Here is a 23,215-nt window from a genome sequence, read left to right on the forward strand (position 1 = left end):
AATTGGAGGGTAACTTGATACACTCAGAAATAAAGTGTATTGAGAGCAATTTGTGTGACTGTCTTGCAATATGTGAATTTCAGTTGTTGCTAGTGATTGTAATGTCTATAAGTGGAGTCTGCTGTCCCTTCCCTTTTGACTTCCATCTAAAAATCCCATTGTCCATGGCCACCTTTATGTTTATTTAGGACAGTGGCAGCTACCAACATGAATGAAACAAGTAGTCGTTCCCATGCTGTGTTTACAATCGTTTTCACCCAGAAGAAACATGATACTGAGACCAACCTTTCCACTGAGAAGGTAGGAGAACTACAGTCTCTGGGCTTGGGTTGTAGGATTTTCGGTAGTTCCTCTTGCTACCCTCTGCATTTTGTGGAAAGGATTTTTACTTAATGGTGGGAATTTTCTACTTTTGCTTATCATTTTTATTCTACTCTAAACCAGTTTTGAACATAGGTTCCTGAGTGAAACTGCAAAAGAGATAATAGGTTAAGAAAAAGTAATTCAAGACTTTGGCTCTCAAAAACTTCTGTACGCAAGGGAGTTAATTAAGCGTCTGTAGGAATGAAATCCTTCTCCTTGACTAGAACATCTTAATTACCTTATTAGCCTCTTTGGTATGTGTATTTTATTTTTTCAAACTCTGATAATGTTTTACTCTGGAATTTAATGTTTAAGCAAACCATGAAATAGACAAGGTGAATGTTATTCTTGGAAAGTAAATAACGGCACAGCAATCCTGATGTTCTTTTAATATCTTTGCTTGTTAAGTTTTCATTTTCTACGGCGGTTAATTTAGTAGGTTTGGAATCCTGGCTCTGCCACTTTTCTGCAGTGTTACCTTGGGCAAGTGACCTAACCCCTTTGTGCTCAGCTTTCGCAACCTCACGAGACTGTCAGGAAGCTTAAGAATTACTATAGGTTAAGTGCATGTAGTAGTGCATGGTATGGAATAATCACTTAATAAATGTTAACTTTATTGTCGTTGTTAATAAGATTCTGTTGAATCCTACTCTGCCTACATTCCTAGCATACAGCTGGAGTTTTCAACCTGAAGTTAGCTTTCTTATACTGGCAGTTATAAAAGACCTTTTGTTTATAAACTTAGTACCTATATGGTACCAATATCACTAAAAACCAGAATTACCTTTTACTTGGTGACTTACTTGTTTTTAGCTGAAAATTATGTTTAAAAATATACTCTTTCGCCTGACTGGGCGGTGGCGCAGTGGATAGAGCATTGGACTGGGATGTGGAAGACCCAGGTTCGAGACCCCAAGGTCTCCAGCTTGAGCGAGGGCTCATCTGGTTTGAGCAAAAGCTCACCAGCTTGAGCCCAAGGTTGCTGGCTCGAACAAGGGGTTACTCGGTCTGCTGAAGGCCCGTGGTCAAGGCACGTATGAGAAAGCAATCAATGAACAATTAAGGTGTTGCAATGCGCAATGAAAAAATAATGATTGATGCTTCTCATCTTCCTGTCTGTCTGTCCCTGTCTGTCCCTCTCTCTGACTCTCTCTCTGTCTCTGTAAAAAAAAGAATTAAAAAAATATATATACTCTTTCATAAAGATAATCAAATAATTTGACACTGCTTAGCCAGCAGTTATAATATTAATGCTATATAGTAGCCAGTATTCATCTGAATGGCACCAAGGAGCAGCCTATGTGAAAGCCTTTGTTTTTCCTTTTACTAAGATGTCATATCTATAAAAATAGTAATGTTAATCTCATAACCATAGCTTCCTTGCTAATACATTTTAGATACTTTTGTCTAAACTTTCCTAAACTTTATTTTTTAACAACTTTATTGAGGTGTTATTGAAGTACAGTAAACCACATACATTTAAAGTATGAATGTGAATCACACATGTCCATACCTGTGAAACCAATGCCACGATCAGATAACACGCATTTCTAGTACCCCTCAAAGTTGCCTCATGCCCCTTAAGTAATCTAACTCTATCCCTTCTTCCACCTCCATCCTCAGTTAACCCCGATCTTCCTTCTGTCAAGATAGATGATATGTTTCAGGATTTTATATAAATGGAATCATATAGTATACTATTTTTTGTCTGGCTTCTTTCCTTAGCATAATGATTTTGAAATTCACCTGTGTTGTCATGTATATTAGTAGTTCGTGCTGATTAGTATTCCATTGAACAGATGATATATCACAGTTTGTTCATTAATTTATCTGTTGATAGGCACTTAAACTGTATACAGTTTGTAGTCATTACAAATGAAGATACTATGAGCATTTATGTACAAGTTTTTGTGTGGATATTTGTTTTTGTTTCTCTTGGTTATTACGTAGGGCTGTGATGGTGAACCTTTTTATAAAAACTGCCCACTTTTGCAGTGCTGGTCAACCTGGTCTTTCTCGCCCACTAGTGGGCATTCCAGCTTTCATGGTGGGCGGTAGGTAGCCGAGCAACCAAATGGGGCCACGATTGAGGTTGCATATATCTTTTTGAGTTAGTGTTTTCAGGATTTTTTTTTAATATAAATATACAGAACTGGAATTTTTACATCATATGGTAGTTCTATTTTAAATTAAAAAAAATTTTTATTCATTGATTTTAGAGAAAGAGAAAGAAACATTGACTTATTGTTTTACTTCTTTATGCATTCATATGTTGATTCTTGCATGTGCCCAGACTGGGGATTTAACCTACAACCTTGCATATTGGAGTGATGCTCTAATCAACTGAACTACTCAGTAAGGACCTTAAATTTTTGGAGGAACCTCCATACTGTTTCCCATAGTGGCTGCAGAGTTTTACATATTTTTATGATATTGTAAAATACGTTTACTCTAAAATTACTTCTTTTGAACCAAGATAATTGCTATGAACTTTGTGTATGGTCTTTAAATTGAGAAAAAATTCTAACGTGGATACCCCTGGGTCACTCTCCTTGGGGCTCTGTCCAAGTGGCATAGGGGAGCATAGGGCTCTGCTCCGAGTTGTATGGTCCCTTTCCACATCAATGGAGAGAAAGCCGGGTCTTGAGTCCACACCTGCGTATTCCTACAGCTTCTCAGAGTCCCATAGACAATGACTGAGGAGACAAACCATGCAGGAAACCTCTAGTAAAAAAAATAATAAAATTTTAAAAAAGTTTTAAAAAATAAATCGACAAAAAGTATATGTTGTTTTTGTCTTCTTATGTCATATAGAAGAGATTTTTAGTCTTTTTTGTACCTTAATCTATTAATTTCCTGCCTCTACATGTTTCCTACTTCTGTGTTACTTATTTTTGAATTGTCTCCATGTCATTGTTCTTTACCAGGTCAGTAAAATAAGCTTGGTGGATCTAGCAGGAAGCGAACGAGCTGATTCAACTGGTGCCAAAGGGACTCGATTAAAGGTATTTATTTTACCAAACAAATGGCTTAGTCAATAATTGCTCTATAACACAGGTTAGCCAGCTATGACCAATAGGCCATATCTGGCCCATTGTCTGTTTTTGTAATAAAAGTTCATTGGGGCACAGCTACATCTATTTGTTTACATATTATTGGTGGCTGCTTTCATGCCATAGTGGTAGAGTTGGGAGTTGAGAGAGACTATATGGCCCACAAAACCTTTACAAAAAAATTCTGCCAACTTGTGGTCTATGACTACAAAGAAAGGGTCAGTTTTACATAACTTGATAATTAAGGAGGACTACCTGGTCCAGGTGAGAGTTGAATTATATTTTGAGAAATAGGCAGAATTTGGTTAGATGAAAGTAGGGGACAGTAATGGGAAGAGGATACACAAGGTCCAGATGTGAGAACCAGCATGAACTCCTCTAGAGATAAAATGCTTAGCAACAGCAAGAATTTCATGTTGGTAAACTGTGGGAATAAATATTTCAAAGATACTATAGGACTGTGCATTAGGCATGTGGTCCTGGCATGTTACCAAGTGGAGAGGAGAGAAGATTGAGGATTAAAGGGTTTTTTTTAGAATTTATGGTCATAAATAAACTGATGATGCTAGCATATGGCTAATTGTATTTTATCTAGTATAATGATGTGGCAGTAGTAGAAACCGTTCAATTCTTTTGTGTTTGGAATTGATTTCAGGAAGGAGCAAATATCAATAAATCTCTTACAACTCTGGGCAAAGTCATTTCAGCCTTGGCTGAGGTGGTAAGTGTTACACTTCATCGTAAGGGAAAACTTGTCTGTTTAGCAGATGTACTTGATAGATATTTTCATTGTTTATGACAGCTGTCCTTTTTTGGTCTTTTTATGTAAACTGCCTTTTCTTTTAGAACTTTTCAATAAGATACAGCTGTAACATACTTTGTACTAAAAGTAAAGAGATTAAGGAGAATGTAAGTAAACATAGATGTGTATAGGCTAGAGAATGAACTAGGTTTTCACAGAGACCTAAGGTTTGACTATTTTTAAGCTTTATTTCATTTCTCATAAAACCACAAGTATTTATTACACATTCTATTTTTAAACAATCTTTTCTAAGTAGGATGCAGTATTCTTTGGAGTTTTTTGAGCAGTGTGCCTTAACCCTTTGAGTAGAACAAACATTCATGTATGTCCTCGTGCCTCCTGACCATCCAGAGTACAATTGTACAAAAATGTTTATTTTAAAAATATGTAAGGCAACATAAAAAAAGGCAAATGTATGTTCTTCTTGTTTCCAGAACTTTGTTAGCAAACAAACATGATTTAAGTTAATAAAATTGTAACTAGAACTAATTTCGTTTTTTGAAGGAAAAAAAAAAATTTACTCCTGGGGTCAGCGAGCATGAAAAAGACTCACTACTCAAAGGGTTAATAAATGCTGTTGATTTGGGGGCCAATAGTGTATTTTTAAAAGAGTTTATTTTTTCTTATTCCTTAACAGTGAAACACTGAAGCTGTAACGATTTTTATATAAAGGGCTTCATTATGTAAGTTAGAAGCTAAGACAGTGTTAGTTGTGTGTGTTTTAATTTAGCTCAGTACCTCATTTGAATCCTTAGAAAGAATTAAATGCTTTTTTGCTTGTCTCTGAGAAGTCATATTCAATTTATGACTTAAAAGTCACACAATATATTTTCTCTAAAGGCTTATCCTGTGTTCTCATTCTTTCTTTTAAATGCTTTCATCTGTAGGATAACTGCACCAGCAAGGTATGGTGGGGTTTGATAAAAATGAACTAGCTATAGAATCAATTGTGATGATTTAGGTCCTCAGCAGGGTGTATGGTAGCATAAGCAGAAATGGAAACTTCAGAAATGTTTTCATTATTTGTTTTCTAGCTCTGGGATTTAGAATTGCTGTTTGGGGTGACCACGAATCATGAGACTCTACAGCAAAATTAATTTAGGGAACATGATGTGCTTTTGAGAAGGAATTCAGAATAAAGGAAAAAGAAATTTGAGAAAGCTTCTATATTGTATTATCTCATAACATTTCTTCTACTGATACATAGGACTTTCTCTTAAGCCTATAACCCTCTCAAAAGGACAATAAAAGAAATTTCTAAAAGGTACCATTCTAAAACATAGCTGACTTTTTGAAATTATTAGTATATCTTTCTTAAACTTATTTGTATTATCTTTACTAGTTTCCTACCATGGAAAGTCATAGATAATTTAAATGATTTAATTTTAATTTTTATTTTTTAAGAGAGGGAGATTGACCGAAGGGAGAGAGATGAGAAGCACAACTTGTAGTTGCGGCACTTGAGTTGTTCACTGATTGTTTCTCATATGTGCCTTGACTGGGGGCTTGAAGCTGAGCCCATGACCTCTTGCTCAAGCCAGTGAACCAGGAACCTCAGTGTTCTGGGTTGATACTGTGTCCACTGCTCAACCACCAGTCAGTCCACAAATGACTTTTTATAATTGTTTTGTAAAACCCAGTTTAGTACTTTGCATCTTTGTCAGCAGTTCTCAACCTGTGGGTCGCGACCCCGGCGGGGGTCGAACGACCAAAACACAGGGGTCGCCTAAAGCCATGGGAAAATACATATTTTATTGGCCTAATGACCAAAACACAGGGGTCGCCTAAAGCCATCGGAAAATACATATTTTATTGGTCGAACGACCAAAACACAGGGGTCACCTAAAGCCATCGGAAAATACATATTTTATTTAAAAATGTATTGTATAATAAATATATATATTCCGATGGCTTTAAGCGACCCCTGTGTTTTGGTCGTTCGATCCCCGTCGGGGTTGCGACCTACAGGTTGAGAACCGCTGATCTATGTCATAACTATAACAGATGAGAAATAAATTTTAGTTTTTATGTTACAAGCATAATTTTTGGTGAATTCAGATGTACTATTATTTCTGCTTGGGAGAGAAACAAGATTATTACCAGTTACACTTAATACTATTTCTTTTTAGAAAAGTTACTGGTGTAAATAAAATTTTAAATTGTTTTATTGATTTTAGAGAGGAAAAGAGAGACAAATACCAATCTATTCCTGTGTGTGCCCTGACCGAGGTTGAACTGGCAACCTTTGTGCATCGGGTCCACGCCCTAACCAACCAAGCTATCTAACCAGGGCTAAAATTCTTTATGTAACTACTGAAGCACTTATTTTTAAAAATTATAGATGTGCCCTGGGCAGGAACCAGTGGATAAAGTATTATCCCAACACACTGAGGTTGTGGGTTTGATCCCTGGTCAGGGCACATACGAGAAGTAATCACTGAGTACACAACTAAATGGAGCAACTAAGTGGAACAGTGAGTTGATGCTTCTCTCTGTCAATCAGTGGAAAAAAACACCTTTTTTTTTTTTTTAAGTGAGAGAATGGAGATAGACTCCCACATGTGCCCCAACTGGAATCCACCTGGAAACCACCATTTAGGGCCAATGCTCAAATTGACTGACCTATCCTCAGCACCTGAGACCAATGCTTGAACCAGCTGAGCTCTTCTCAGTGCCTGGGGCCAATGCTCAAACCAGTTAAGCTGCGAGAAGGGAGGAGAGAGAGAAGGGAGAGTGGGAGAGGAAGGAGAAGAGAGGCAGATGGTCACTTTTCATGTGTGCCCTGACCGGGGATTGAACCCAAGATGTCTGTTCACAAGGCCAATGCTCCATCCACTGAGCCTCAACCAGCCAGAGCCAAAAAAACCTTTTTTTTTTTTTTTGGTATTTTTTTTCTGAAGCTGGAAACAGGGAGAGACAGTCAGACAGACTCCCGCATGCGCCCGACCAGGATCCACCCGGCACGCCCACCAGGGGGCAACACTCTGCCCACCAGGGGGCGATGCTCTGCCCCTCCGGGGCATCGCTCTGATACGACCAGAGCCACTCTAGCGCCTGGGGCAGAGGCCAAGGAGCCATCCCCAGCACCTGGGCCATCCTTGCTCCAATGGAGCCTCGCTGCAGAGGGGAAGAGAGAGACAGAGAGGAAGGAGAGGGGGAGGGGTGGAGAAGCAGATGGGCGCTTCTCCTGTGTGCCCTGGCCGGGAATCAAACCCGGGTCCCCCGCACACCAGGCCGACACTCTACCGCTGAGCCAACCGGCCAGGGCTAAAAAACCTTTTTTTTAAGTACATTTAAAAAAAAAAACAAAATAGGCCCTGGCCAGTTGGCTCAGTGATAGAGCGTCAGCCTGGCGTGCAGGAGTCCCAGGTTCGATTCCCAGCCAGGGCACACAGGAGAAGCGCCCATCTGCTTCTCCCCCCCTCCTTCCTCTCTGTCTCTCTTTTCCCCTCCCGCAGCTGAGGCTCCATTGGAGCAAGGATGGCCCGGGCGCTGAGGATGGCTCTGTGGCCTCCGCCTCAGGCGCTAGGATGGCTCTGGATGCAACAGAGCGACGCCCCAGAGGGGCAGAGCATCGCCCCCTGGTGGGCATGCTGGGTGGATCCCGGTCGGGCGCATGTGAGTCTGTCTTCTGACTGCCTCCCCATTTCCAGCTTCGGAAAAGTGCAATAAATAAATAAATAAATAAATAAATAAATAAATAAAATATAGATTGCTCTGGCTGTATAGCTCAGTTGGTTAGAGCACGGTCCAGAAGTGTGTAGAGGTTGCCAGTTCAATCCTGGGTCAGGGCACATATAGGAGCAGATTGATGTTCCTCTCTCTCTCTGTCTCTTCCTTCCTCTCTCTCTAAAATCAATAATATAAATATATTTTTTTAAATTGTAGATGTAAGATAGATGCAATTCTTCCTTATAAGAGAGCAAATAAAAAAGAAATGACTAAAATTCAGGATATTTTCAAATGGAAAAGATTGAAGTTCTATTTATGCATATTCATTTAGCTACTCCTTAATTTAGTCTAATTGACAAATGAAAATAAAACATTTTCGGTAACGTGACACTGCTTACTTTTAAAGTTTTATTTGCAGTCATTATAACTGCCATGCTTTAAATATTACATAGCATTTTCAGGACCTGCCATAGGCAAAATGGAGAGAGTGGGGAACTAGAAAAGGGAAAACTGAGGTCTCTGGCCTCAAGAATTTTGTAATGGATGCCCTGATCGTTGGTGCAATGGATAATGTGTCATCTAGAGCATCAATCAGGGTTGCTGGCTCAATCCCGACAGTACCCATTTGAGGCCCAGTTAGGGCACATATGAGAAGCAATCAATGGGTGCACAACTAAGTGGAACAACAAGTTGATGTTTCCCTCCTTTCCTCCCTCCCTTCTTTCCTCTCTCTCTCAAAAAAAAAAGAATTTTGTAATGGAGTGCAAGTTTCACTGGGTTGTGAATGACTGGTTTCAGTCTCCCTTGAGGTCTGTGTAATTTAGAATCTGCTCTTGGCAATGATTTCTGATTGTTGGAATGTGTGTCTGTGGGCGGAGTAGGATAGATGGAGGGGATGTATTTGATAAGAGGTGGAATTAAAGTGCTGCTTGCCTACATTTTTTCCTCAACAAACCAGAGACTAGCTACTTAGTTTTCTTTTGCTGAATACCTGTGCTTTCACAAGAACTAGATCATCCTTAGAGTAATTTAAATTTAGGTTATGCCAGGAATGGATTATAAAACTGCCAATTGCTGGGAAGATGTGTAGCAGTGAACCCTTTTCCCTGTGTAGCTTCTTAACCTATCACAACGTGTTCGTTAACCAGCAGAGTAGCTCTTAGCTACAAAAATTTTTACTTTCAAAGGATATAACTCCCTCCATTGCAGCACTGGCTTTGCATTGGTGTTTTTTGTTTTGTTCTGTGACTTAGGAAGGGTTATGAAGAGAACAGTATAAGTAAATCCTTTATATATACAGAAAAAGCATTTTGTAGAGTTTACTAATCTCTAGATTAGCAAATTATATAATTTTCTGAGACCTTTTACTTTAATGATTGAATTTATTTTAGGCATAATTTCCATTCAAAGAAAACAAATACTACTGCTTTACAAGAATTACTAGATATGTCACAAACCACTTGATGATTTGGTGGTTGGTCAGGTAAATGCATTAATTAAATGACTGGCTCCTACACATCCAGCCTGGAATGTACAGGATTTATATTTGCCCCTCTGCAAAAGTAAAGATTATTGCTTGTTGATTGAGTATTAGATGATATTAAGCAATTACTGTTAATTTTGTTAAGTGTTTAATGGTAGTGCAGTTATGTCTTTTAAAATGTCCTTCTCTGTTATAGAGATGTACCTGAAGGGTTTATAGGTGAAATGTTGGGAGTTGTTTTAAAACACTGCCAGCTTTAAAAGACATGATATGGACAGGATATTAGATAGTAGTATTATGTTGATGTTAAATTTCCTTAATTTGGTCTTTGAACTGTGAATAAGAGACTGTCCTTATCTGCTAAGAGTTTAAGGACTAAAAGGGCTTGATGCCTGCAGTTTACTCCCAAAATGATTCAGGAATAAAAAGTGTAGAAACATGATTGGCAAAATACTGAAAATGGTTGGAGCGTCATGATGGGTATGTGGTAGCTCATTATACTGCTCGCTAAAGTGCTACGTATGTTACAAACTTCTCAAAATAAAGTAGGAAAAGAAATAGTTACTGTATGGCATGAGCTTTGGATACTGTGAAGAACTGAAGCTGTATTAAATTTCTACAGTGAAGGTTCTACTATAATTTAATTTATTTGGGAATTTTAGGCTGGTTTGCCTTTCATGTGAATTTTTCCTCCTTAACAATGCTAAGACCATTTCTTTCTGTTGAATAGAGTAAGAAGAAGAAGAAAACCGACTTTATTCCCTACAGGGATTCTGTACTTACTTGGCTCCTTCGAGAAAATCTAGGTATGTTGACCATGGGTGTGTAATTATCTTATAGATTTAAGCTGGTTAGATTTGCACGCTTTTATTTAAATCATGGTTTTCTCCCCTTTATCATTGACTTCAGGGCTTGAATTGTGGAGTAGTTGTCTTTCTGACCACACACCTGCTTCAAACTATTGCTTCTTCCTCTTTGAAAACTCCATGCTCCTTTGAGGCACACATAAGCAGATGTTACCAGCCTTTACTCATTTCTGCTGATGTTTTCAGGCTATTATTCAGTTTTTTTAGCCCCTTTCTTCTTATCATGAAGGAGGGAGTGGTTAGCTTTGTCAAACATTGCTGATAGGAAGAGGAGGCTGAGGATGGCCTGTTGGGCTGTCCATGTCACCAGTGACTTTCACTTCACTAGGAGTGGCTTTGGTGAAGTGGCTGAGGCCTTGATTGGTGTGGGAAGAGGGTACCTGGACACAGTAGATGCAGTCACCAAGATTTGATTACAATGCTTGGCATGGAGACATTCAAGAAATTTGTTGACTTTTTTTTTTTTCTCCTGTATTTTTCTGAAGCTGGAAACGGGGAGAGACAGACAGACAGACTCCCGCATGCGCCCGACCGGGACCCACCCGGCACACCCACCAGGGGGCGACGCTCTGCCCACCAGGGGGCGATGCTCTGCCCCTCTGGGGCGTCGCTCTGTTGCGACCAGAGCCACTCTAGCGCCTGGGGCAGAGGCCAAGGAGCCATCCCCAGCGCCCGGGCCATCCTTGCTCCAGTGGAGCCTCAGCTGCAGGAGGGGAAGAGAGAGACAGAGAGGAGGGAGAGGGGGAGGGGTGGAGAAGCAGATGGGCGCTTCTCCTGTGTGCCCTGGCCGGGAACCGAACCTGGGACTTCCGCACACCAGAGAAATTTGTTGACTTTTGATGAAATCTTAGGATCTGAAGTTACGCTATCTGATCTGATACATTCGATAACATTTTTCTAAAATGAATATGATTTGAAGTAATCATGATTCATTTTTTTAGGTGGCAATTCTCGGACTGCAATGGTTGCTGCTCTGAGCCCAGCAGATATCAACTATGATGAAACTTTGAGCACTCTGAGGTACTCCAGTTTGATCCCAGTAGCTAAACAGAACACGGTTCCACATGAAGGCATTTTATTTTGTTAGGCCATGGATTTTCTTATGCTGAATGGGTAGTCATTTGTGTGAGTAATGATCCAGCCCTCTCATCACAGAAAATGTTGGGGAGAGAGATTCTTATTATAATAGAATTGTTTATAGTTTTCAGTTTCATTGGGAAAGGCAGGAACTTTTTCCTAGGAGAGATGTTAAAATTGTTCAAGTGAGGTTTTTTGGATAACTTTTAGATAATAGTGAAAGAGTGAAAGTTTCTTATATTTATTTCTGTAAAAAGAAATGTCCCTGTGGTGTTTGTCATTATAGAAGTGCGCAAGTTGTGAAAAGTGATACAATTTTGAGTACATCACATTAAAAAAAATTAGTGCCAGAATGTTTACTAACAGACTGTTTCTATATATAAATAGATTTCATTATTTTAATCCCAAACTTTCTACTCTTCTTTCATTAAAGACACTTTTGATATAATGAAAAGAATACTTTATAGTCTGACCAACCAGTTTTGAGTCTTTTCTCTCGTATTTCTGTTGTGATCTTGAGTAAATTACTTAAATTCACCTGAGCCTTTATCTTCATCTTTATAAGATACTATAAAACTTTATACAAAGAGTATTATAATTAAGTCTCATAAATTTGTAAATACTCAAGTTGTTTGCTTTAGACATAGTGACATGTTACTTGTGAAAAGTAGAGCATCTGAAGAATGGTGAAAACGAATCTTTTTGGGTCTAGATATGCAGATCGTGCAAAACAAATTAAATGCAACGCTGTCATCAATGAGGACCCCAATGCCAAGCTTGTTCGTGAATTAAAGGAGGAGGTGACGCGACTGAAGGACCTTCTCCGTGCTCAGGGACTGGGAGATATCATTGATAGTAAGTGAATTAAGGATTGATACAAAATCCAGTCCTTTCTTCTTCACGGTTCTATTAAAATTTAGATTTTAAGGAATCTGATGAAGCTAGATGGTAGTGAAAGGCTTTTTTGTTTTTTGCTTAACTTCTTAAAAAAAAACAATAAAAATTATCTTAGAATTTCTTATAGAGGAGTATGCACCAGGATATCCATTTGAATTCATGAAATTAATTTTTCATGAATATATCACTACTTGTATTTTTATTAGATTTCTATTTTAGAGCAGCAGTGAAATTTATTTGGAACATTAAGCTTCTTACTGAGATACTAATCGCTTCATAAAAATGTTACTTGAAATTTTTGTTTAATTCACTTGTCTTAAAATGAATCTACTTATGTCTGATTAGGCATAATGTCTAATCAGAATTTCTCTTAAGTGAGTTAACTAGATTATTCAAGTAGAATAATATTTTACTTTAGTTAATACAGCGTATGTGGGTTTTTTAGTGTAAAATTGTAATCATTTGGAATTATAATAAGATGTTCAAGGCCTGTTCTGGTTAGTTAGTCTTAGTGATTAGCAATTGATTTTAGATGAATACAGTTTGTAAAATGATAATGTATTCCAAGTGTTAATATATTCACCTCCCAAAATGCCAAAATACTGCTCTCTGTTCCCTTTCTGTGTCACTGCTGAACTTGAAGTTTGACCCTTCTTGTATTTTCCCTCCTGCTTACCTTCAGTTGATCCATTGATCGATGATTACTCTGGAAGTGGAGGCAAATGTGTGTATTTCGTGTATTGATTATTCTCAGTACTCTGATCTGCTAATCTACCTCTGCTGGATCAGCCTTAAAATGAGCTTTGCATGCCAGCAGTTCTCACTGTGAAATCCCAGACAGAGCATACTGTATGTAGATTCAGAAATGGGTCAGTTTCTCCGCTTCTACATTCAGCAAAGCAATCTGGTAAATTTCAGTTTGTGTCTTGAATGAAGGCAAGAGGCTTGAGAATTTCATGTTACTTCTACTCTTCAGTTTTTCTACTTATGATTAAACTGAATCCAAAGTCATATATGATGAAGATAGCGATGAAAACAGCTTATGTCTGTCAAGTGTGTATCATGTGTCAGGCCCTGTTCTGGTACCTTGTATACATTGTCTCCTTGAGTTCTGTCAGTGACTCAAAAAGTTCCATCATGCCAATTTTACCAGTGAGGATACTGCTACCTGGAGTTGTTAGTGGCTGTTGAGATGCTGTGGTTTCTGTGTGGTCAGATTGGGTAGTATAACTCAGAGCTCTAGTTTTTAATCACTGTTACATCTTTTATGTTCTTGAGATCCTTAAATCTGATTATTTAATAGAAAAACTCCTTTTTAATTAGCTGTGTAATGCTGAGACTTGGTGTGCATATATAATTAAAAACAATCCCTTCCAGTGGGTGAGACTGAGCAGTTCTGTGAATGTTGGATTAGCATTCAGCCTGTACTTATGCTAAATTGGCTTCCTCTGTATCTTGAGCCTCAGCTTACTTATAGTTATGTAACCATTTCCTCCCCTTTTTCATGAAGTACAAATTACATTTAAAAACTTGTATGACTAAAATTTGTGCTTGAAATGACATTTTATAAAGGATCACACATTCTCTAGTATCACTAAGTTCTTCTCATATCAAAGGAAATAATTTCTTACCATTTTAAGATAATTTATCAAGGAATTGTTTTCTTAGAAAGAATGAAGAATCTTGATTTGGGGGCATTGATTTTTATACGTTTATTGACTTGTTGGCTTGGAAGAGAGTGAGGAAATACCCAGAAACCAGATGCTGCCCTGGCTGCTGTGCTAGAGTTATGCCTTGAGGACACTTACATGTCCTGCTTCAGAGTGACCCTTGGACTGAAACGGCTCTGTCTGAGATTTCAAAGCTGACCAACGCTGGTGTGAGCGAGACACCATCTCTTTCTTGCTTTTGTGCTGCCAGCGGTGCTGCTGCCATCTTGCTATCTCCCTCTTTCCTGAGCAGCTATGGCTTCTCCCTGAAAGCTGTGCATGACTTACGTGTTCATTCTGTATCATGCAGCAAAGCAGCTCTGACCACTTATGAATTTCCGTTTCAATGTATCGCTCTTAATTCCTTTTAGGGCCTGCATGTGCCAATTGGGCCTTCTAATGCCATCCTTCCTGGTCTTTCCCACCTCGCTGCCATCACCTGATGGCTACTTTTTTGCTTCAGTTCCTATCCTCCCTTTTAAAACTTGTGTGTTTTCCTATAATCCGTATTTGCAGATGGTGGTTTTCAAACTGTCTTGAAGCGACCCATTAGTTTTAAGGGGCCTCAAGAACTGGCTTTGATTAACTAGAGATGAGAAGGCCAAAGAGAACATAATATAATTATATTTTTTCTTACTCTTTGTATTGACTCACAGCCTTTAAGGAAAACTTAGTTTTGATATGAATTTTAAGTAATGTAGATTTTCTCAAATTTAAAAATGAGCTAATTTTAAAATAGGAATGCACCAATACCTATGGTTTTTCTCTGGTGTCTATTTGAGAAGGGTGATTTATGAAGGAAATTGCAAACACCAAATTATTGAATTTGTTGTTTGTGGCTCTTTTACCAAAAATGAAGTTTAAAAGCAAAATCTACAGCTCTATGAAGACCTTAGTAAATGAAAGTATGTCCGTAAAACTTGCATTTCCTACTAGAACTTGGCTTACCAATGACTCATGGTCATACTGTTAGGAAAAGTAAGAGCCTTATTTAGCAAATACTCAGCCTTAATTTTTGCATGTTCTTAACAGATGAATACAACCTATACCAGATTCATTTGCTAATTGTTCTTCCCTGTTGAGGCAAGCAGTCCATCCTCCTGGAGTTCACAGTAGGACTTATACAAAATTCTGTCGTTTCTACAGTTACCTAAAAATAAAAGTGTAGTTTAAAAATTCTTTTTAGCATATTGAAATGTTGCTAAACAAAGGACACTACTAAGTGGTTAGATTTTTGTTTTAATTGTAACATTTAGGGGGAAGTTTTGCTGAATGTAACACTGTGTCTGGCTGATAGATATTATTATTGATAAATAAGTGATCATTTTTCCCCCCTTACTGTGACAAACTGCTGAGATTTAGGAGTAGTATAAATCTGAGGCATTGTGGGTTTGGAGCTACAGAAGGAATAGAAGGAATATAATAAGGCTGCGTAGGTAGAATGCCTAACCAGTATCCTCTGTGGCCTGGGTACCCACTACTAGATGCAACGTTAACCCATACTGCTGTTCTGTAGTTTCTAAATTCAGAGTTGGTTCTTAACCTCTAGGAAACCAGTGTTACAGACAGCCATGTTTTAGAACTGCCATCTAGAACAGTTACAACTTGTCTTTGTATTATAACACGTCTTTGTCGTGGTACTTTAGTATGCTTTCCTTCTTACACTGGTGTTCCTTCCTTTTTTCTGTTCCTTTCCCTCTTTTCTACTTTTTCTGCCCTCCCTTCTTTCTGTCTCCCAGATCTGAAAGATTTTCAGAACAATAAGCATAGGTACTTGCTAGCCTCTGAGAATCAACGCCCTGGCAATTTTTCCACAGCATCCATGGGGTCCCTTACTTCATCTTCATCTTCCTGCTCACTCAATAGTCAGGTGGGCTTAACATCTGTGACCAGTATTCAGGAGAGGATCATGTCTACACCTGGAGGAGAAGAAGCCATTGAACGTCTAAAGGTAAGAAGAATTCAGACTGAATGAAAGGTATTCTATGAAGTTCCACAAGGCAGAATTAGGACTAAAAAAATTACTGATTTTGGTTCAGCATATGAAAGAATTTTCTAACTTTTTTTATTTTTATTTATTTTTCTGAAGTTGGAAATGGGGAGGCAGTCAGACAGACTCTCGCATGCGCCCAAACGGGATCCACCCAGCATGCCCACCAGGGGGCGATGCTCTGCCCATCTGGGGCGTTGCTCTGCCCATCTGGGGTGTTGCTGTTGCAACCAGGGTCATTCTAGTGCCTGAGGCAGAGGCCATGGAGCCATCCTCAGCGCCCCGGCCAACTTTGCTCCAATGGAGCCTTGGCTGCAGGAGGGGAAAAGAGAGACAGAGAGGAAGGAGAGGGGAAGGGGTGGAGAAGCAGATGGGCGCTTCTCCTGTGTGCCCTGGCCAGGAATCGAACCTGGGACTCCCACACGCCAGGCTGATGCTCTACCACTGAGCCAACCAGCCAGGGCCAAGAATTTTCTAACTTTTAGAGGTGTCCTGAAAATGGAATTTCCTTTGTAAGACAATTTCTTTTCACCAGAAAGTTTGAGTTGGATGTGGTCAGGCAGAGTGGGTGAGATGCATGGGCAGATCATAAGTTGGCCATGCAAAGTAACTGATAAGTAGATATGTCTAGTAGTTCTGAGGAAGTTTATAAGTCACAGTGAAATTGTTTAGTTAGAATTTAGGTGAAAACTAATTAATTAATTAATTGAAAACATTTGGTTTCATTGGAAGACTTTTATATAAAACCATGCTGTTATTTAGGAAAATAAATATACCTTCAAAAGAAAGTTTGAACATTCGAGTAGCTATACCAGGTTTATTCAGAGACACGTGAGGTCACATCTTTTGGAAGTACATAGAAAGCCTTGGGGCCTTGCAATCATTGTCGTGGAAGGCCTGCCTCCTCCTCCTGGCCCACATGGGGTCAGAGGCCTCAGTGCTGTGCCCTGGAGTGCTGCGAGGCACTTGACTTTGCTTTTTTGGCCTGTGGCTGGCTTGGTGGAGCACTTTCTTGCCTCTGTCCATGAATGTGAAAATTAGGAGCAGCAAAGCCTCTGACTCATAGGTTCTTCCTTTCTTCCCAGTGACTACAGTGAGAGCAGACAGTTGTCACCTGTGGTACCATCTGTCAAGTCACTGAGACAGCATCACAGATGCTTTTTCTTTCCTGTTTGTCACCTCCAGGATGATAGTTTGATCCATATCTTTTGGCCTTTGTATTCAAGAGCACCGGGGTAGGGAAAACAATGAAGGCAGAGAAACTGTTGAGAAAGCTTTGCACCCGCAACTGAGGCCCATTCAGGAACTGGTCAGACCAGTGATACACTATGACAGATTAATGATTGGAAAGGTTTACTGAGCCTTGTCGCCCCTAAAGGGATTTAAGCTTGATAATTGAAAATTGCAAATGCTTTCATTTCGGTTTTCAGGTGAGGCCGAGAAAGATTTTATAGGAAGAATGGGTTTCTGCTTCTTAATCAGCCTACCTTTTTCCTTGGCATTTTACTGATGTCTAAAATAAGGAGATTTGGAAATCAAATGATCTTATTTATATCTTACTTCAGGACATGTTACTGGAAAGTGGCTGAAGTTCTGAAATACTTGGCAAAGGGTGGGGGAGAGAGTGAGAAACCTTTCATGTTGCAGACTAAAGGGTCAAAATAATATTGAATAGTGTTGGGAGTGAAGACATTAACCAGACACTGAAGAATTAGGTCATCCAGTATTGTCCAGATAGTTTCTAGGGAATAACACTGCCATTGTTCAGAGAACCCTCCCCGTAACTTCCCTGTTTCCCACCAAATACTGTATTATTTTCACCAGAAAGTAATAAATTTCTCTGTTTTAATTCTCCTTTAAGCCAACATAAGTGAAATCTGCCATTTTCCCTACCTTTAGAAAAGAGCTTCTTTGCATTCAGTCTTGAGTTGTTAATGCAGTGTGGTTATTCACTGGAGCGTAAGCGCTTTAGTTCTGCTCTATTTTGTGAATGGTGAGAATTTCATTCTGGCAGACCTGCATTTTAATGCTGCCGGCAGATGACATCTTGCTTCTACAGCAAGCCATGGCCGTATGATAGAAATGCTTGAGAATTTTTCATTTTTGGAGATTATTTCATTGTTGAGTGTGAAAGAGCTGTGTTCCTATGACAACACTGTAGAAGAAAAATACTGTCATGGAGAATAGTAACAGAGGAGGTTGGTTCATTTCCTCATCATTTTTTCCCCCTTTGCTTCTCTTTTTTATTAAAAAAAAAAGATCAGTTGGTAGGCTACTTTTGCACAGGATGTCGCCACTGCTTTTTTCACTGAATACTCTGTTTTCATACGGAGGAGGTCCATTCATGTTACCATCAGACATATCTTGAGCCCTTCATAAACATCTCTGGCAAAATAGAATGACATGTCATTGCTTTCAGTTACAATTGAAACTGAGTTGAAGTGTATGTGTCCTTCATTTAGATTCCTAGTTAATAGGTTTTTAAACATGTGTAGCTATAGCACTGTGTGCTGGCTCCGGTGTTTGTTTATTAGCTTGGCATCAAAGTCAACACTGTGTGAGTGCCACTGCTTAGGCTTGGACTATAAATATCCACAAATAGCCATTACAGAAGCACCCAAGGGCAAATCTGTGCTGGGCCACCCAAGGGCCCCACACTTGGAACTCCCTCATGAAGCGTGCTGTGTTTAGTACAGTAAAATGGGGGCCATGTGATGGCTTCAAGGAATGTTCCATATATAAGCACTTAACTTTTAATATGACCGTTTAAACTGTAATTTTTTTTCATGGAAATATTTCTGACTTGTTTTGTGGATTTCTGTATCACCATAACTGATTCATGGTGAAGAGATTAAATTGTGTTTAGCCACATAAACATGACTCTTAACCAGTGCTGTACAAACAGCTAAGCATACATGATGTGAGACTAACGTTGAGTGACACCTGGGCCCAGCATTCCTTGGAACTTAAAAAACAGTTCCTGAGCGAGGACTGGAAAAAAATAAAAAAATAAAAAAATAAAATAAAAAAAAAACAACAAAAAAAAACAGTTCCTGATGTCAGTGCGCTTTTCAGAATTTTTTTTTTATGTGTAGTACCTGTGAGAAGAAATGACCCTTTAAAGATTTTGTCTTCTTGACTCCTCATTTCTTAAGTGTGAATCCCCGGTTTAGTTTAATCTTAAATTAGGCCCCTAGAGCAGGGTCTGGGCAGACCGGAGCCCAGCGTGCAGGCCTGCCTGCAGAGTGAGTCGGTGACCCCAGAACTGAAAGCGCTGTCTGTTGGCATCTTTGTTTTATTTACACTAAGTTTGTCCTTCTGGCTTGAAGAAAGAATATTCTCCACTTTTTCTTAATTGATGGTGAGCTTTTCGTATAGAATATTTTCTTTAAAGCCTATCAATTCTGCCTTACTTAAGGAATATCTTAAGAGTTAGGAAGCCCAGTTTTAGACCTGGCTCAGGAGGAAGTATGGCCTCAGGCTCATTGCTTAGTTTCTCTGGTCCTCAGTTTGTTTATCCCTAGAATTGTTCTGGAATAGTTTTTGCAGGCTTTTTCCAGCACTGAAGTTTTGCTAATATGGTACTCAATATAATTTTCTCTAACCTTTCCTCAAAGTGTTTAAAAATAGCTTTCTAAACAATATAAAACTTGCACCTTGAAGCTGTATTGAGAAATAAAAGTAGTACCTTACCCACCTTACTCATGAGATCTCTTTTCTGCAAGAGCTCATATGCTGATTTCTCCTCCAGGTGGGAAGTAAAACTAGAGAGGTCACATTAGAGCTGGCAACAAAGCGGTAGGGGACTTCCTAGACAGTACCTTTGCTTCCTTAGGGTGAGTTTACACTTGCCCCCAAATAGAACTGCTTTAATACCGCCAGATTAACCTCTGCTCTGATATGACCTTTCTCTGAAAACCAACCTGGAAAAAAATATATTTTAAATACCTAATGGGTCACTTTGTATTCTCTAATGAACATTGGTGGCAGTGGGCCACTCTGTGTATAATAAGCACTAGTGTAAGTGCTCTGGTTTGGTCAGGGGCATCCTGTTCTGTTTCTGTTTTCTAAGTTGTCATTTTGAGACTGTAGCCATTTCAACCCAGCTATTATTAGTAAGCCTTAATATCATTTAGGTTATGGTGCCAGCTTGTCTTATACTTGCCCTTTTACAGTCATTTGCAGAAGCATTTAACACTGCCCTGTTAGAGTTGTTGAATAGCTTTTGTGATGCTTTATGGACACACTGTTGACTGCTTGGTACCTGGCACACTTTCTTTCCTGGCCGTCTTACTGCTTGCTGAAATTGTATGGGTTTTTCTTGGTTGCTGGCCCTCTATTGTGGCATGTTGGTTCCTCCCTTAGCTTTGGAGTGGCACATGCACTGCATATTAATTATTCCTATTGCAGAGATGCCTTTCAGGTGGTTCTCAGCCTGTACATGTTTGGAGGATTAATGAGAGCCCATTGGATAGTTTTGTCGCTTTTCCTTTACCTTCCCCACACCCCCGCTGCAGATTTGTTCTAGCTTAACTGACAGTTTTCTTTCCTGAGAGTGCACCTTCTATGTGGCCCCCTTTATATCAGCCTTACTGATGCCCGTGCCAATTCTAACTTTTTTTTTTTTTTGTATTTTTCTGAAGCTGGAAACGGGGAGAGACAGTCAGACAGACTCCCGCATGTGCCCGACCGGGATCCACCTGGCACGCCCACCAGGGGCGATGCTCTGCCCACCAGGGGGCGATGCTCTGCTCCTCTGGGGCGTAGCTCTGCCGCGACCAGAGCCACTCTAGTGCCTGGGGCAGAGGCCAAGGAGCCATCCCCAGCGCCTGGGCCATCCTTGCTCCAATGGAGCCCTGGCTGCGGGAGGGGAAGAGAGAGACAGAGAGGAAGGAGGGGGGAGATGGAGAAGCAAATGGGCGCTTCTCCTATGTGCCCTGGCCGGGAATCGAACCCAGGTCCCCCGCACGCCAGGCCGAGGCTCTACCGCTGAGCCAACCGGCCAGGGCCCGATTCTAACTTTTATCGGGTCTGCTCTTTGCCTAGCTTAGCTTAGCTAGTTGTAGTCATAGCGGTTGTTGTTACTGTCCTTCTTTCTCTTCCGTTTCTCCATCACCATCGCCACCTTCATTTTTATGCTCTCCAGCTTGTTTCCCCTGACTCCTGCATCCTTTGCTTTTGCAGCTGCTGCCTTGATTCTTTGCTCTTGGTTATTTTACATGCTCCCGTGTAAATGCCAGATGCCTAGGGGTTTATTGTAGTACATATTCAGTGTTTTTCTTTCTTTCTTTTTTTTTTTTTTTTTTTTACAGGGACAGAGAGAGAGTCAGAGAGAGGGATAGATAGGGACAGACAGACAGGAACGGAGAGAGAGATGAGAAGCATCAATCATCAGTTTTTCTTTGTGACACTTTAGTTGTTCATTGATTGCTTTCTCATGTGCCTTGACCGCAGGCCTTCAGCAGACCAAGTAACCCCTTGCTCAAGCCAGCGACCTTGGGTCCAAGCTGGTGAGCTTTTTTTATGCTCAAGCCAGATGAGCCCATGCTCAAGCTGGCGACCTCAGGGTCTCGAACTTGGGTCCTCCACATCCCAGTCCGACGCTCTATCCACTGCGCCACCGCCTGGTCAGGCCAGTGTCTTTCTAAGTAATCATGTTTTGGAATCCCAGAATCTTCTTACAATAGTCTGTTAAATGAATCATACTATTTTGTGAACTATTAAGACTTTTTATTCTTAATCATTATCACTGGTATCACTGTTATTATCTCATCATTGTTATCAGCATCATCATGTAACTTTCTTATACTGTCTCCATGACTAGCATTTTTTTCTGCTTTTTGTACATGCTCATCTCCGGTTTCAGTACTCCCTTGCCCTCCATGAGTTAATACCTACTTGCTCTTCATTCCATCAGTGTGGGTATTGCTCAGCTCTGACTCATCCATCCTCAGTGACCTATGAATACTGCAGTCTAGCACTTAGTGCACTGTTCTGTAGTTTTCTTGTACCATACCCACTCACAGTCCTTGAGTATGCTACTCTAGCCACACTGTTGTTCCTGGAAAATTCCAGGCATTTCCTGCCTATTCCCTCACATACTCATGTGGCAGCTTCTGCTCACAGAGCACCTTGTCAGTAAGTCCTGTCCTGACGACCCCTCTACACATTGCTCCCTCACTACCCCTCCCCCGACATTCTTTTCCTTCCTTGATTAATTTTTCTCCAAAGCACTTACAGCTACTGTGCATCATACTATATATTCGACTTACTGATTAAACTTGATTATTTCAGTCTCTTTACTAGAATGTAAGTTTCATGAAGCAGGAATTTTGTTCCCTGTCACCTAGAATAGGGCTTGTCATGTAATGTAATTACATATTATATAATTACCGAGTGAATGACTTATCAGTTACTTTTCTTTCTCCCTGGTATACAGTAAACTTCTTGAGAGTGGGAAAGGTGTTTTATTTCTTATTTTTTGGCATATAATAAAAACTTAGCAAGAAATTGGGAAATTGTCACTTGAGTGGCAAAATGATTTCACTTGAGGATTAATATGTTTAAGCCTTTATATGTATATTGGGCATTGGCTTGTGTTCAGAAAGTATTGTGTTATAGGAGAGGAAAAATATATTTTTTTCTAACCTTAAAGGTTCTTGTTTGTGGCCCTTGTAACAAAAGGCAGATTAGTAGAGAAAAGCATACAGATTTATTTAGTGAAAATATGAGATGACACAGGAGTCTTCATAAGAAATGTTAAACACGAGCATTTTTACATTAAGTTTAATGAAGAATGAAAAGTTGCAGAAGAATGTGGAATGGCAAAGGGGTATGAGCTAAGGATAGTGAACTGGGGGAAACTTAGAAAGGCCCGTTCATTCAGATTTCTCTTGGCATTGTGGTGTCTTCGGAGATGTGTATGTTCCAGTCCTCCAGGTAGAAGGAGGGCGCCTCTCCTGAGCTCTAATATCTAATACCTGCTTCAGGGGGAGACCAGCGTTCTTCCTGCATGAACCATTTTCCAAATGACTTCAGCTTAAAATATGTAGTGCCATGTTTTGGGGAGCATGTTCTGAACCCCATCAGTGTTAATGGCAAAATTATAGTGAAACAAAGCAATGAATACCTTTGGGGACTTTATTCTTTTGTACAAATGGATGTCAGAAATAGTGCCTTGCAGTTTTGGGTGTTAATATTACCCTTTCTTCTGCACACACACATGCGTGCACACACTGTCAGGGTATTTTTATTAGGACTTAAAATTAATTTTGGGGGAATTGATTTAGTGTTAGGCTGAGTC

At 39.7% G+C, this 23,215-nt stretch overlaps 1 protein-coding gene and 1 non-coding gene across 29 annotated transcripts in view; both read left to right on the forward strand.

Annotated features, from left to right (window-relative positions):
* Window positions 1–23,215, forward strand: part of KIF1B (kinesin family member 1B) — a 150,801-nt gene that overhangs the window by 54,589 nt on the left and 72,997 nt on the right. For 9 of the 28 annotated variants that reach the window (XM_066375007.1, XM_066375009.1, XM_066375014.1 and 6 more), the window contains exons 7-15: window positions 189–300; window positions 3,291–3,368; window positions 4,072–4,137; window positions 5,106–5,123; window positions 10,104–10,179; window positions 11,181–11,259; window positions 12,029–12,171; window positions 12,896–12,937; window positions 15,662–15,873. In XM_066375007.1, the coding sequence (XP_066231104.1) occupies window positions 189–300; window positions 3,291–3,368; window positions 4,072–4,137; window positions 5,106–5,123; window positions 10,104–10,179; window positions 11,181–11,259; window positions 12,029–12,171; window positions 12,896–12,937; window positions 15,662–15,873 (826 nt within the window). The remainder of the gene's footprint in view (window positions 1–188; window positions 301–3,290; window positions 3,369–4,071; window positions 4,138–5,105; window positions 5,124–10,103; window positions 10,180–11,180; window positions 11,260–12,028; window positions 12,172–12,895; window positions 12,938–15,661; window positions 15,874–23,215) is intronic. The other 19 variants (XM_066375013.1, XM_066375017.1, XM_066375034.1 and 16 more) reach the window with 5 other exon arrangements.
* On the forward strand, window positions 2,887–3,089 carry LOC136402046 (small nucleolar RNA SNORA73 family). Its single transcript, XR_010750944.1, has one exon. It is a non-coding gene; the product is annotated as a small nucleolar RNA SNORA73 family (small nucleolar RNA).

This window comes from Saccopteryx leptura, chromosome 3 (genome assembly GCF_036850995.1).
Source record: "Saccopteryx leptura isolate mSacLep1 chromosome 3, mSacLep1_pri_phased_curated, whole genome shotgun sequence".
Classification (NCBI taxonomy): domain Eukaryota; kingdom Metazoa; phylum Chordata; class Mammalia; order Chiroptera; family Emballonuridae; genus Saccopteryx; species Saccopteryx leptura.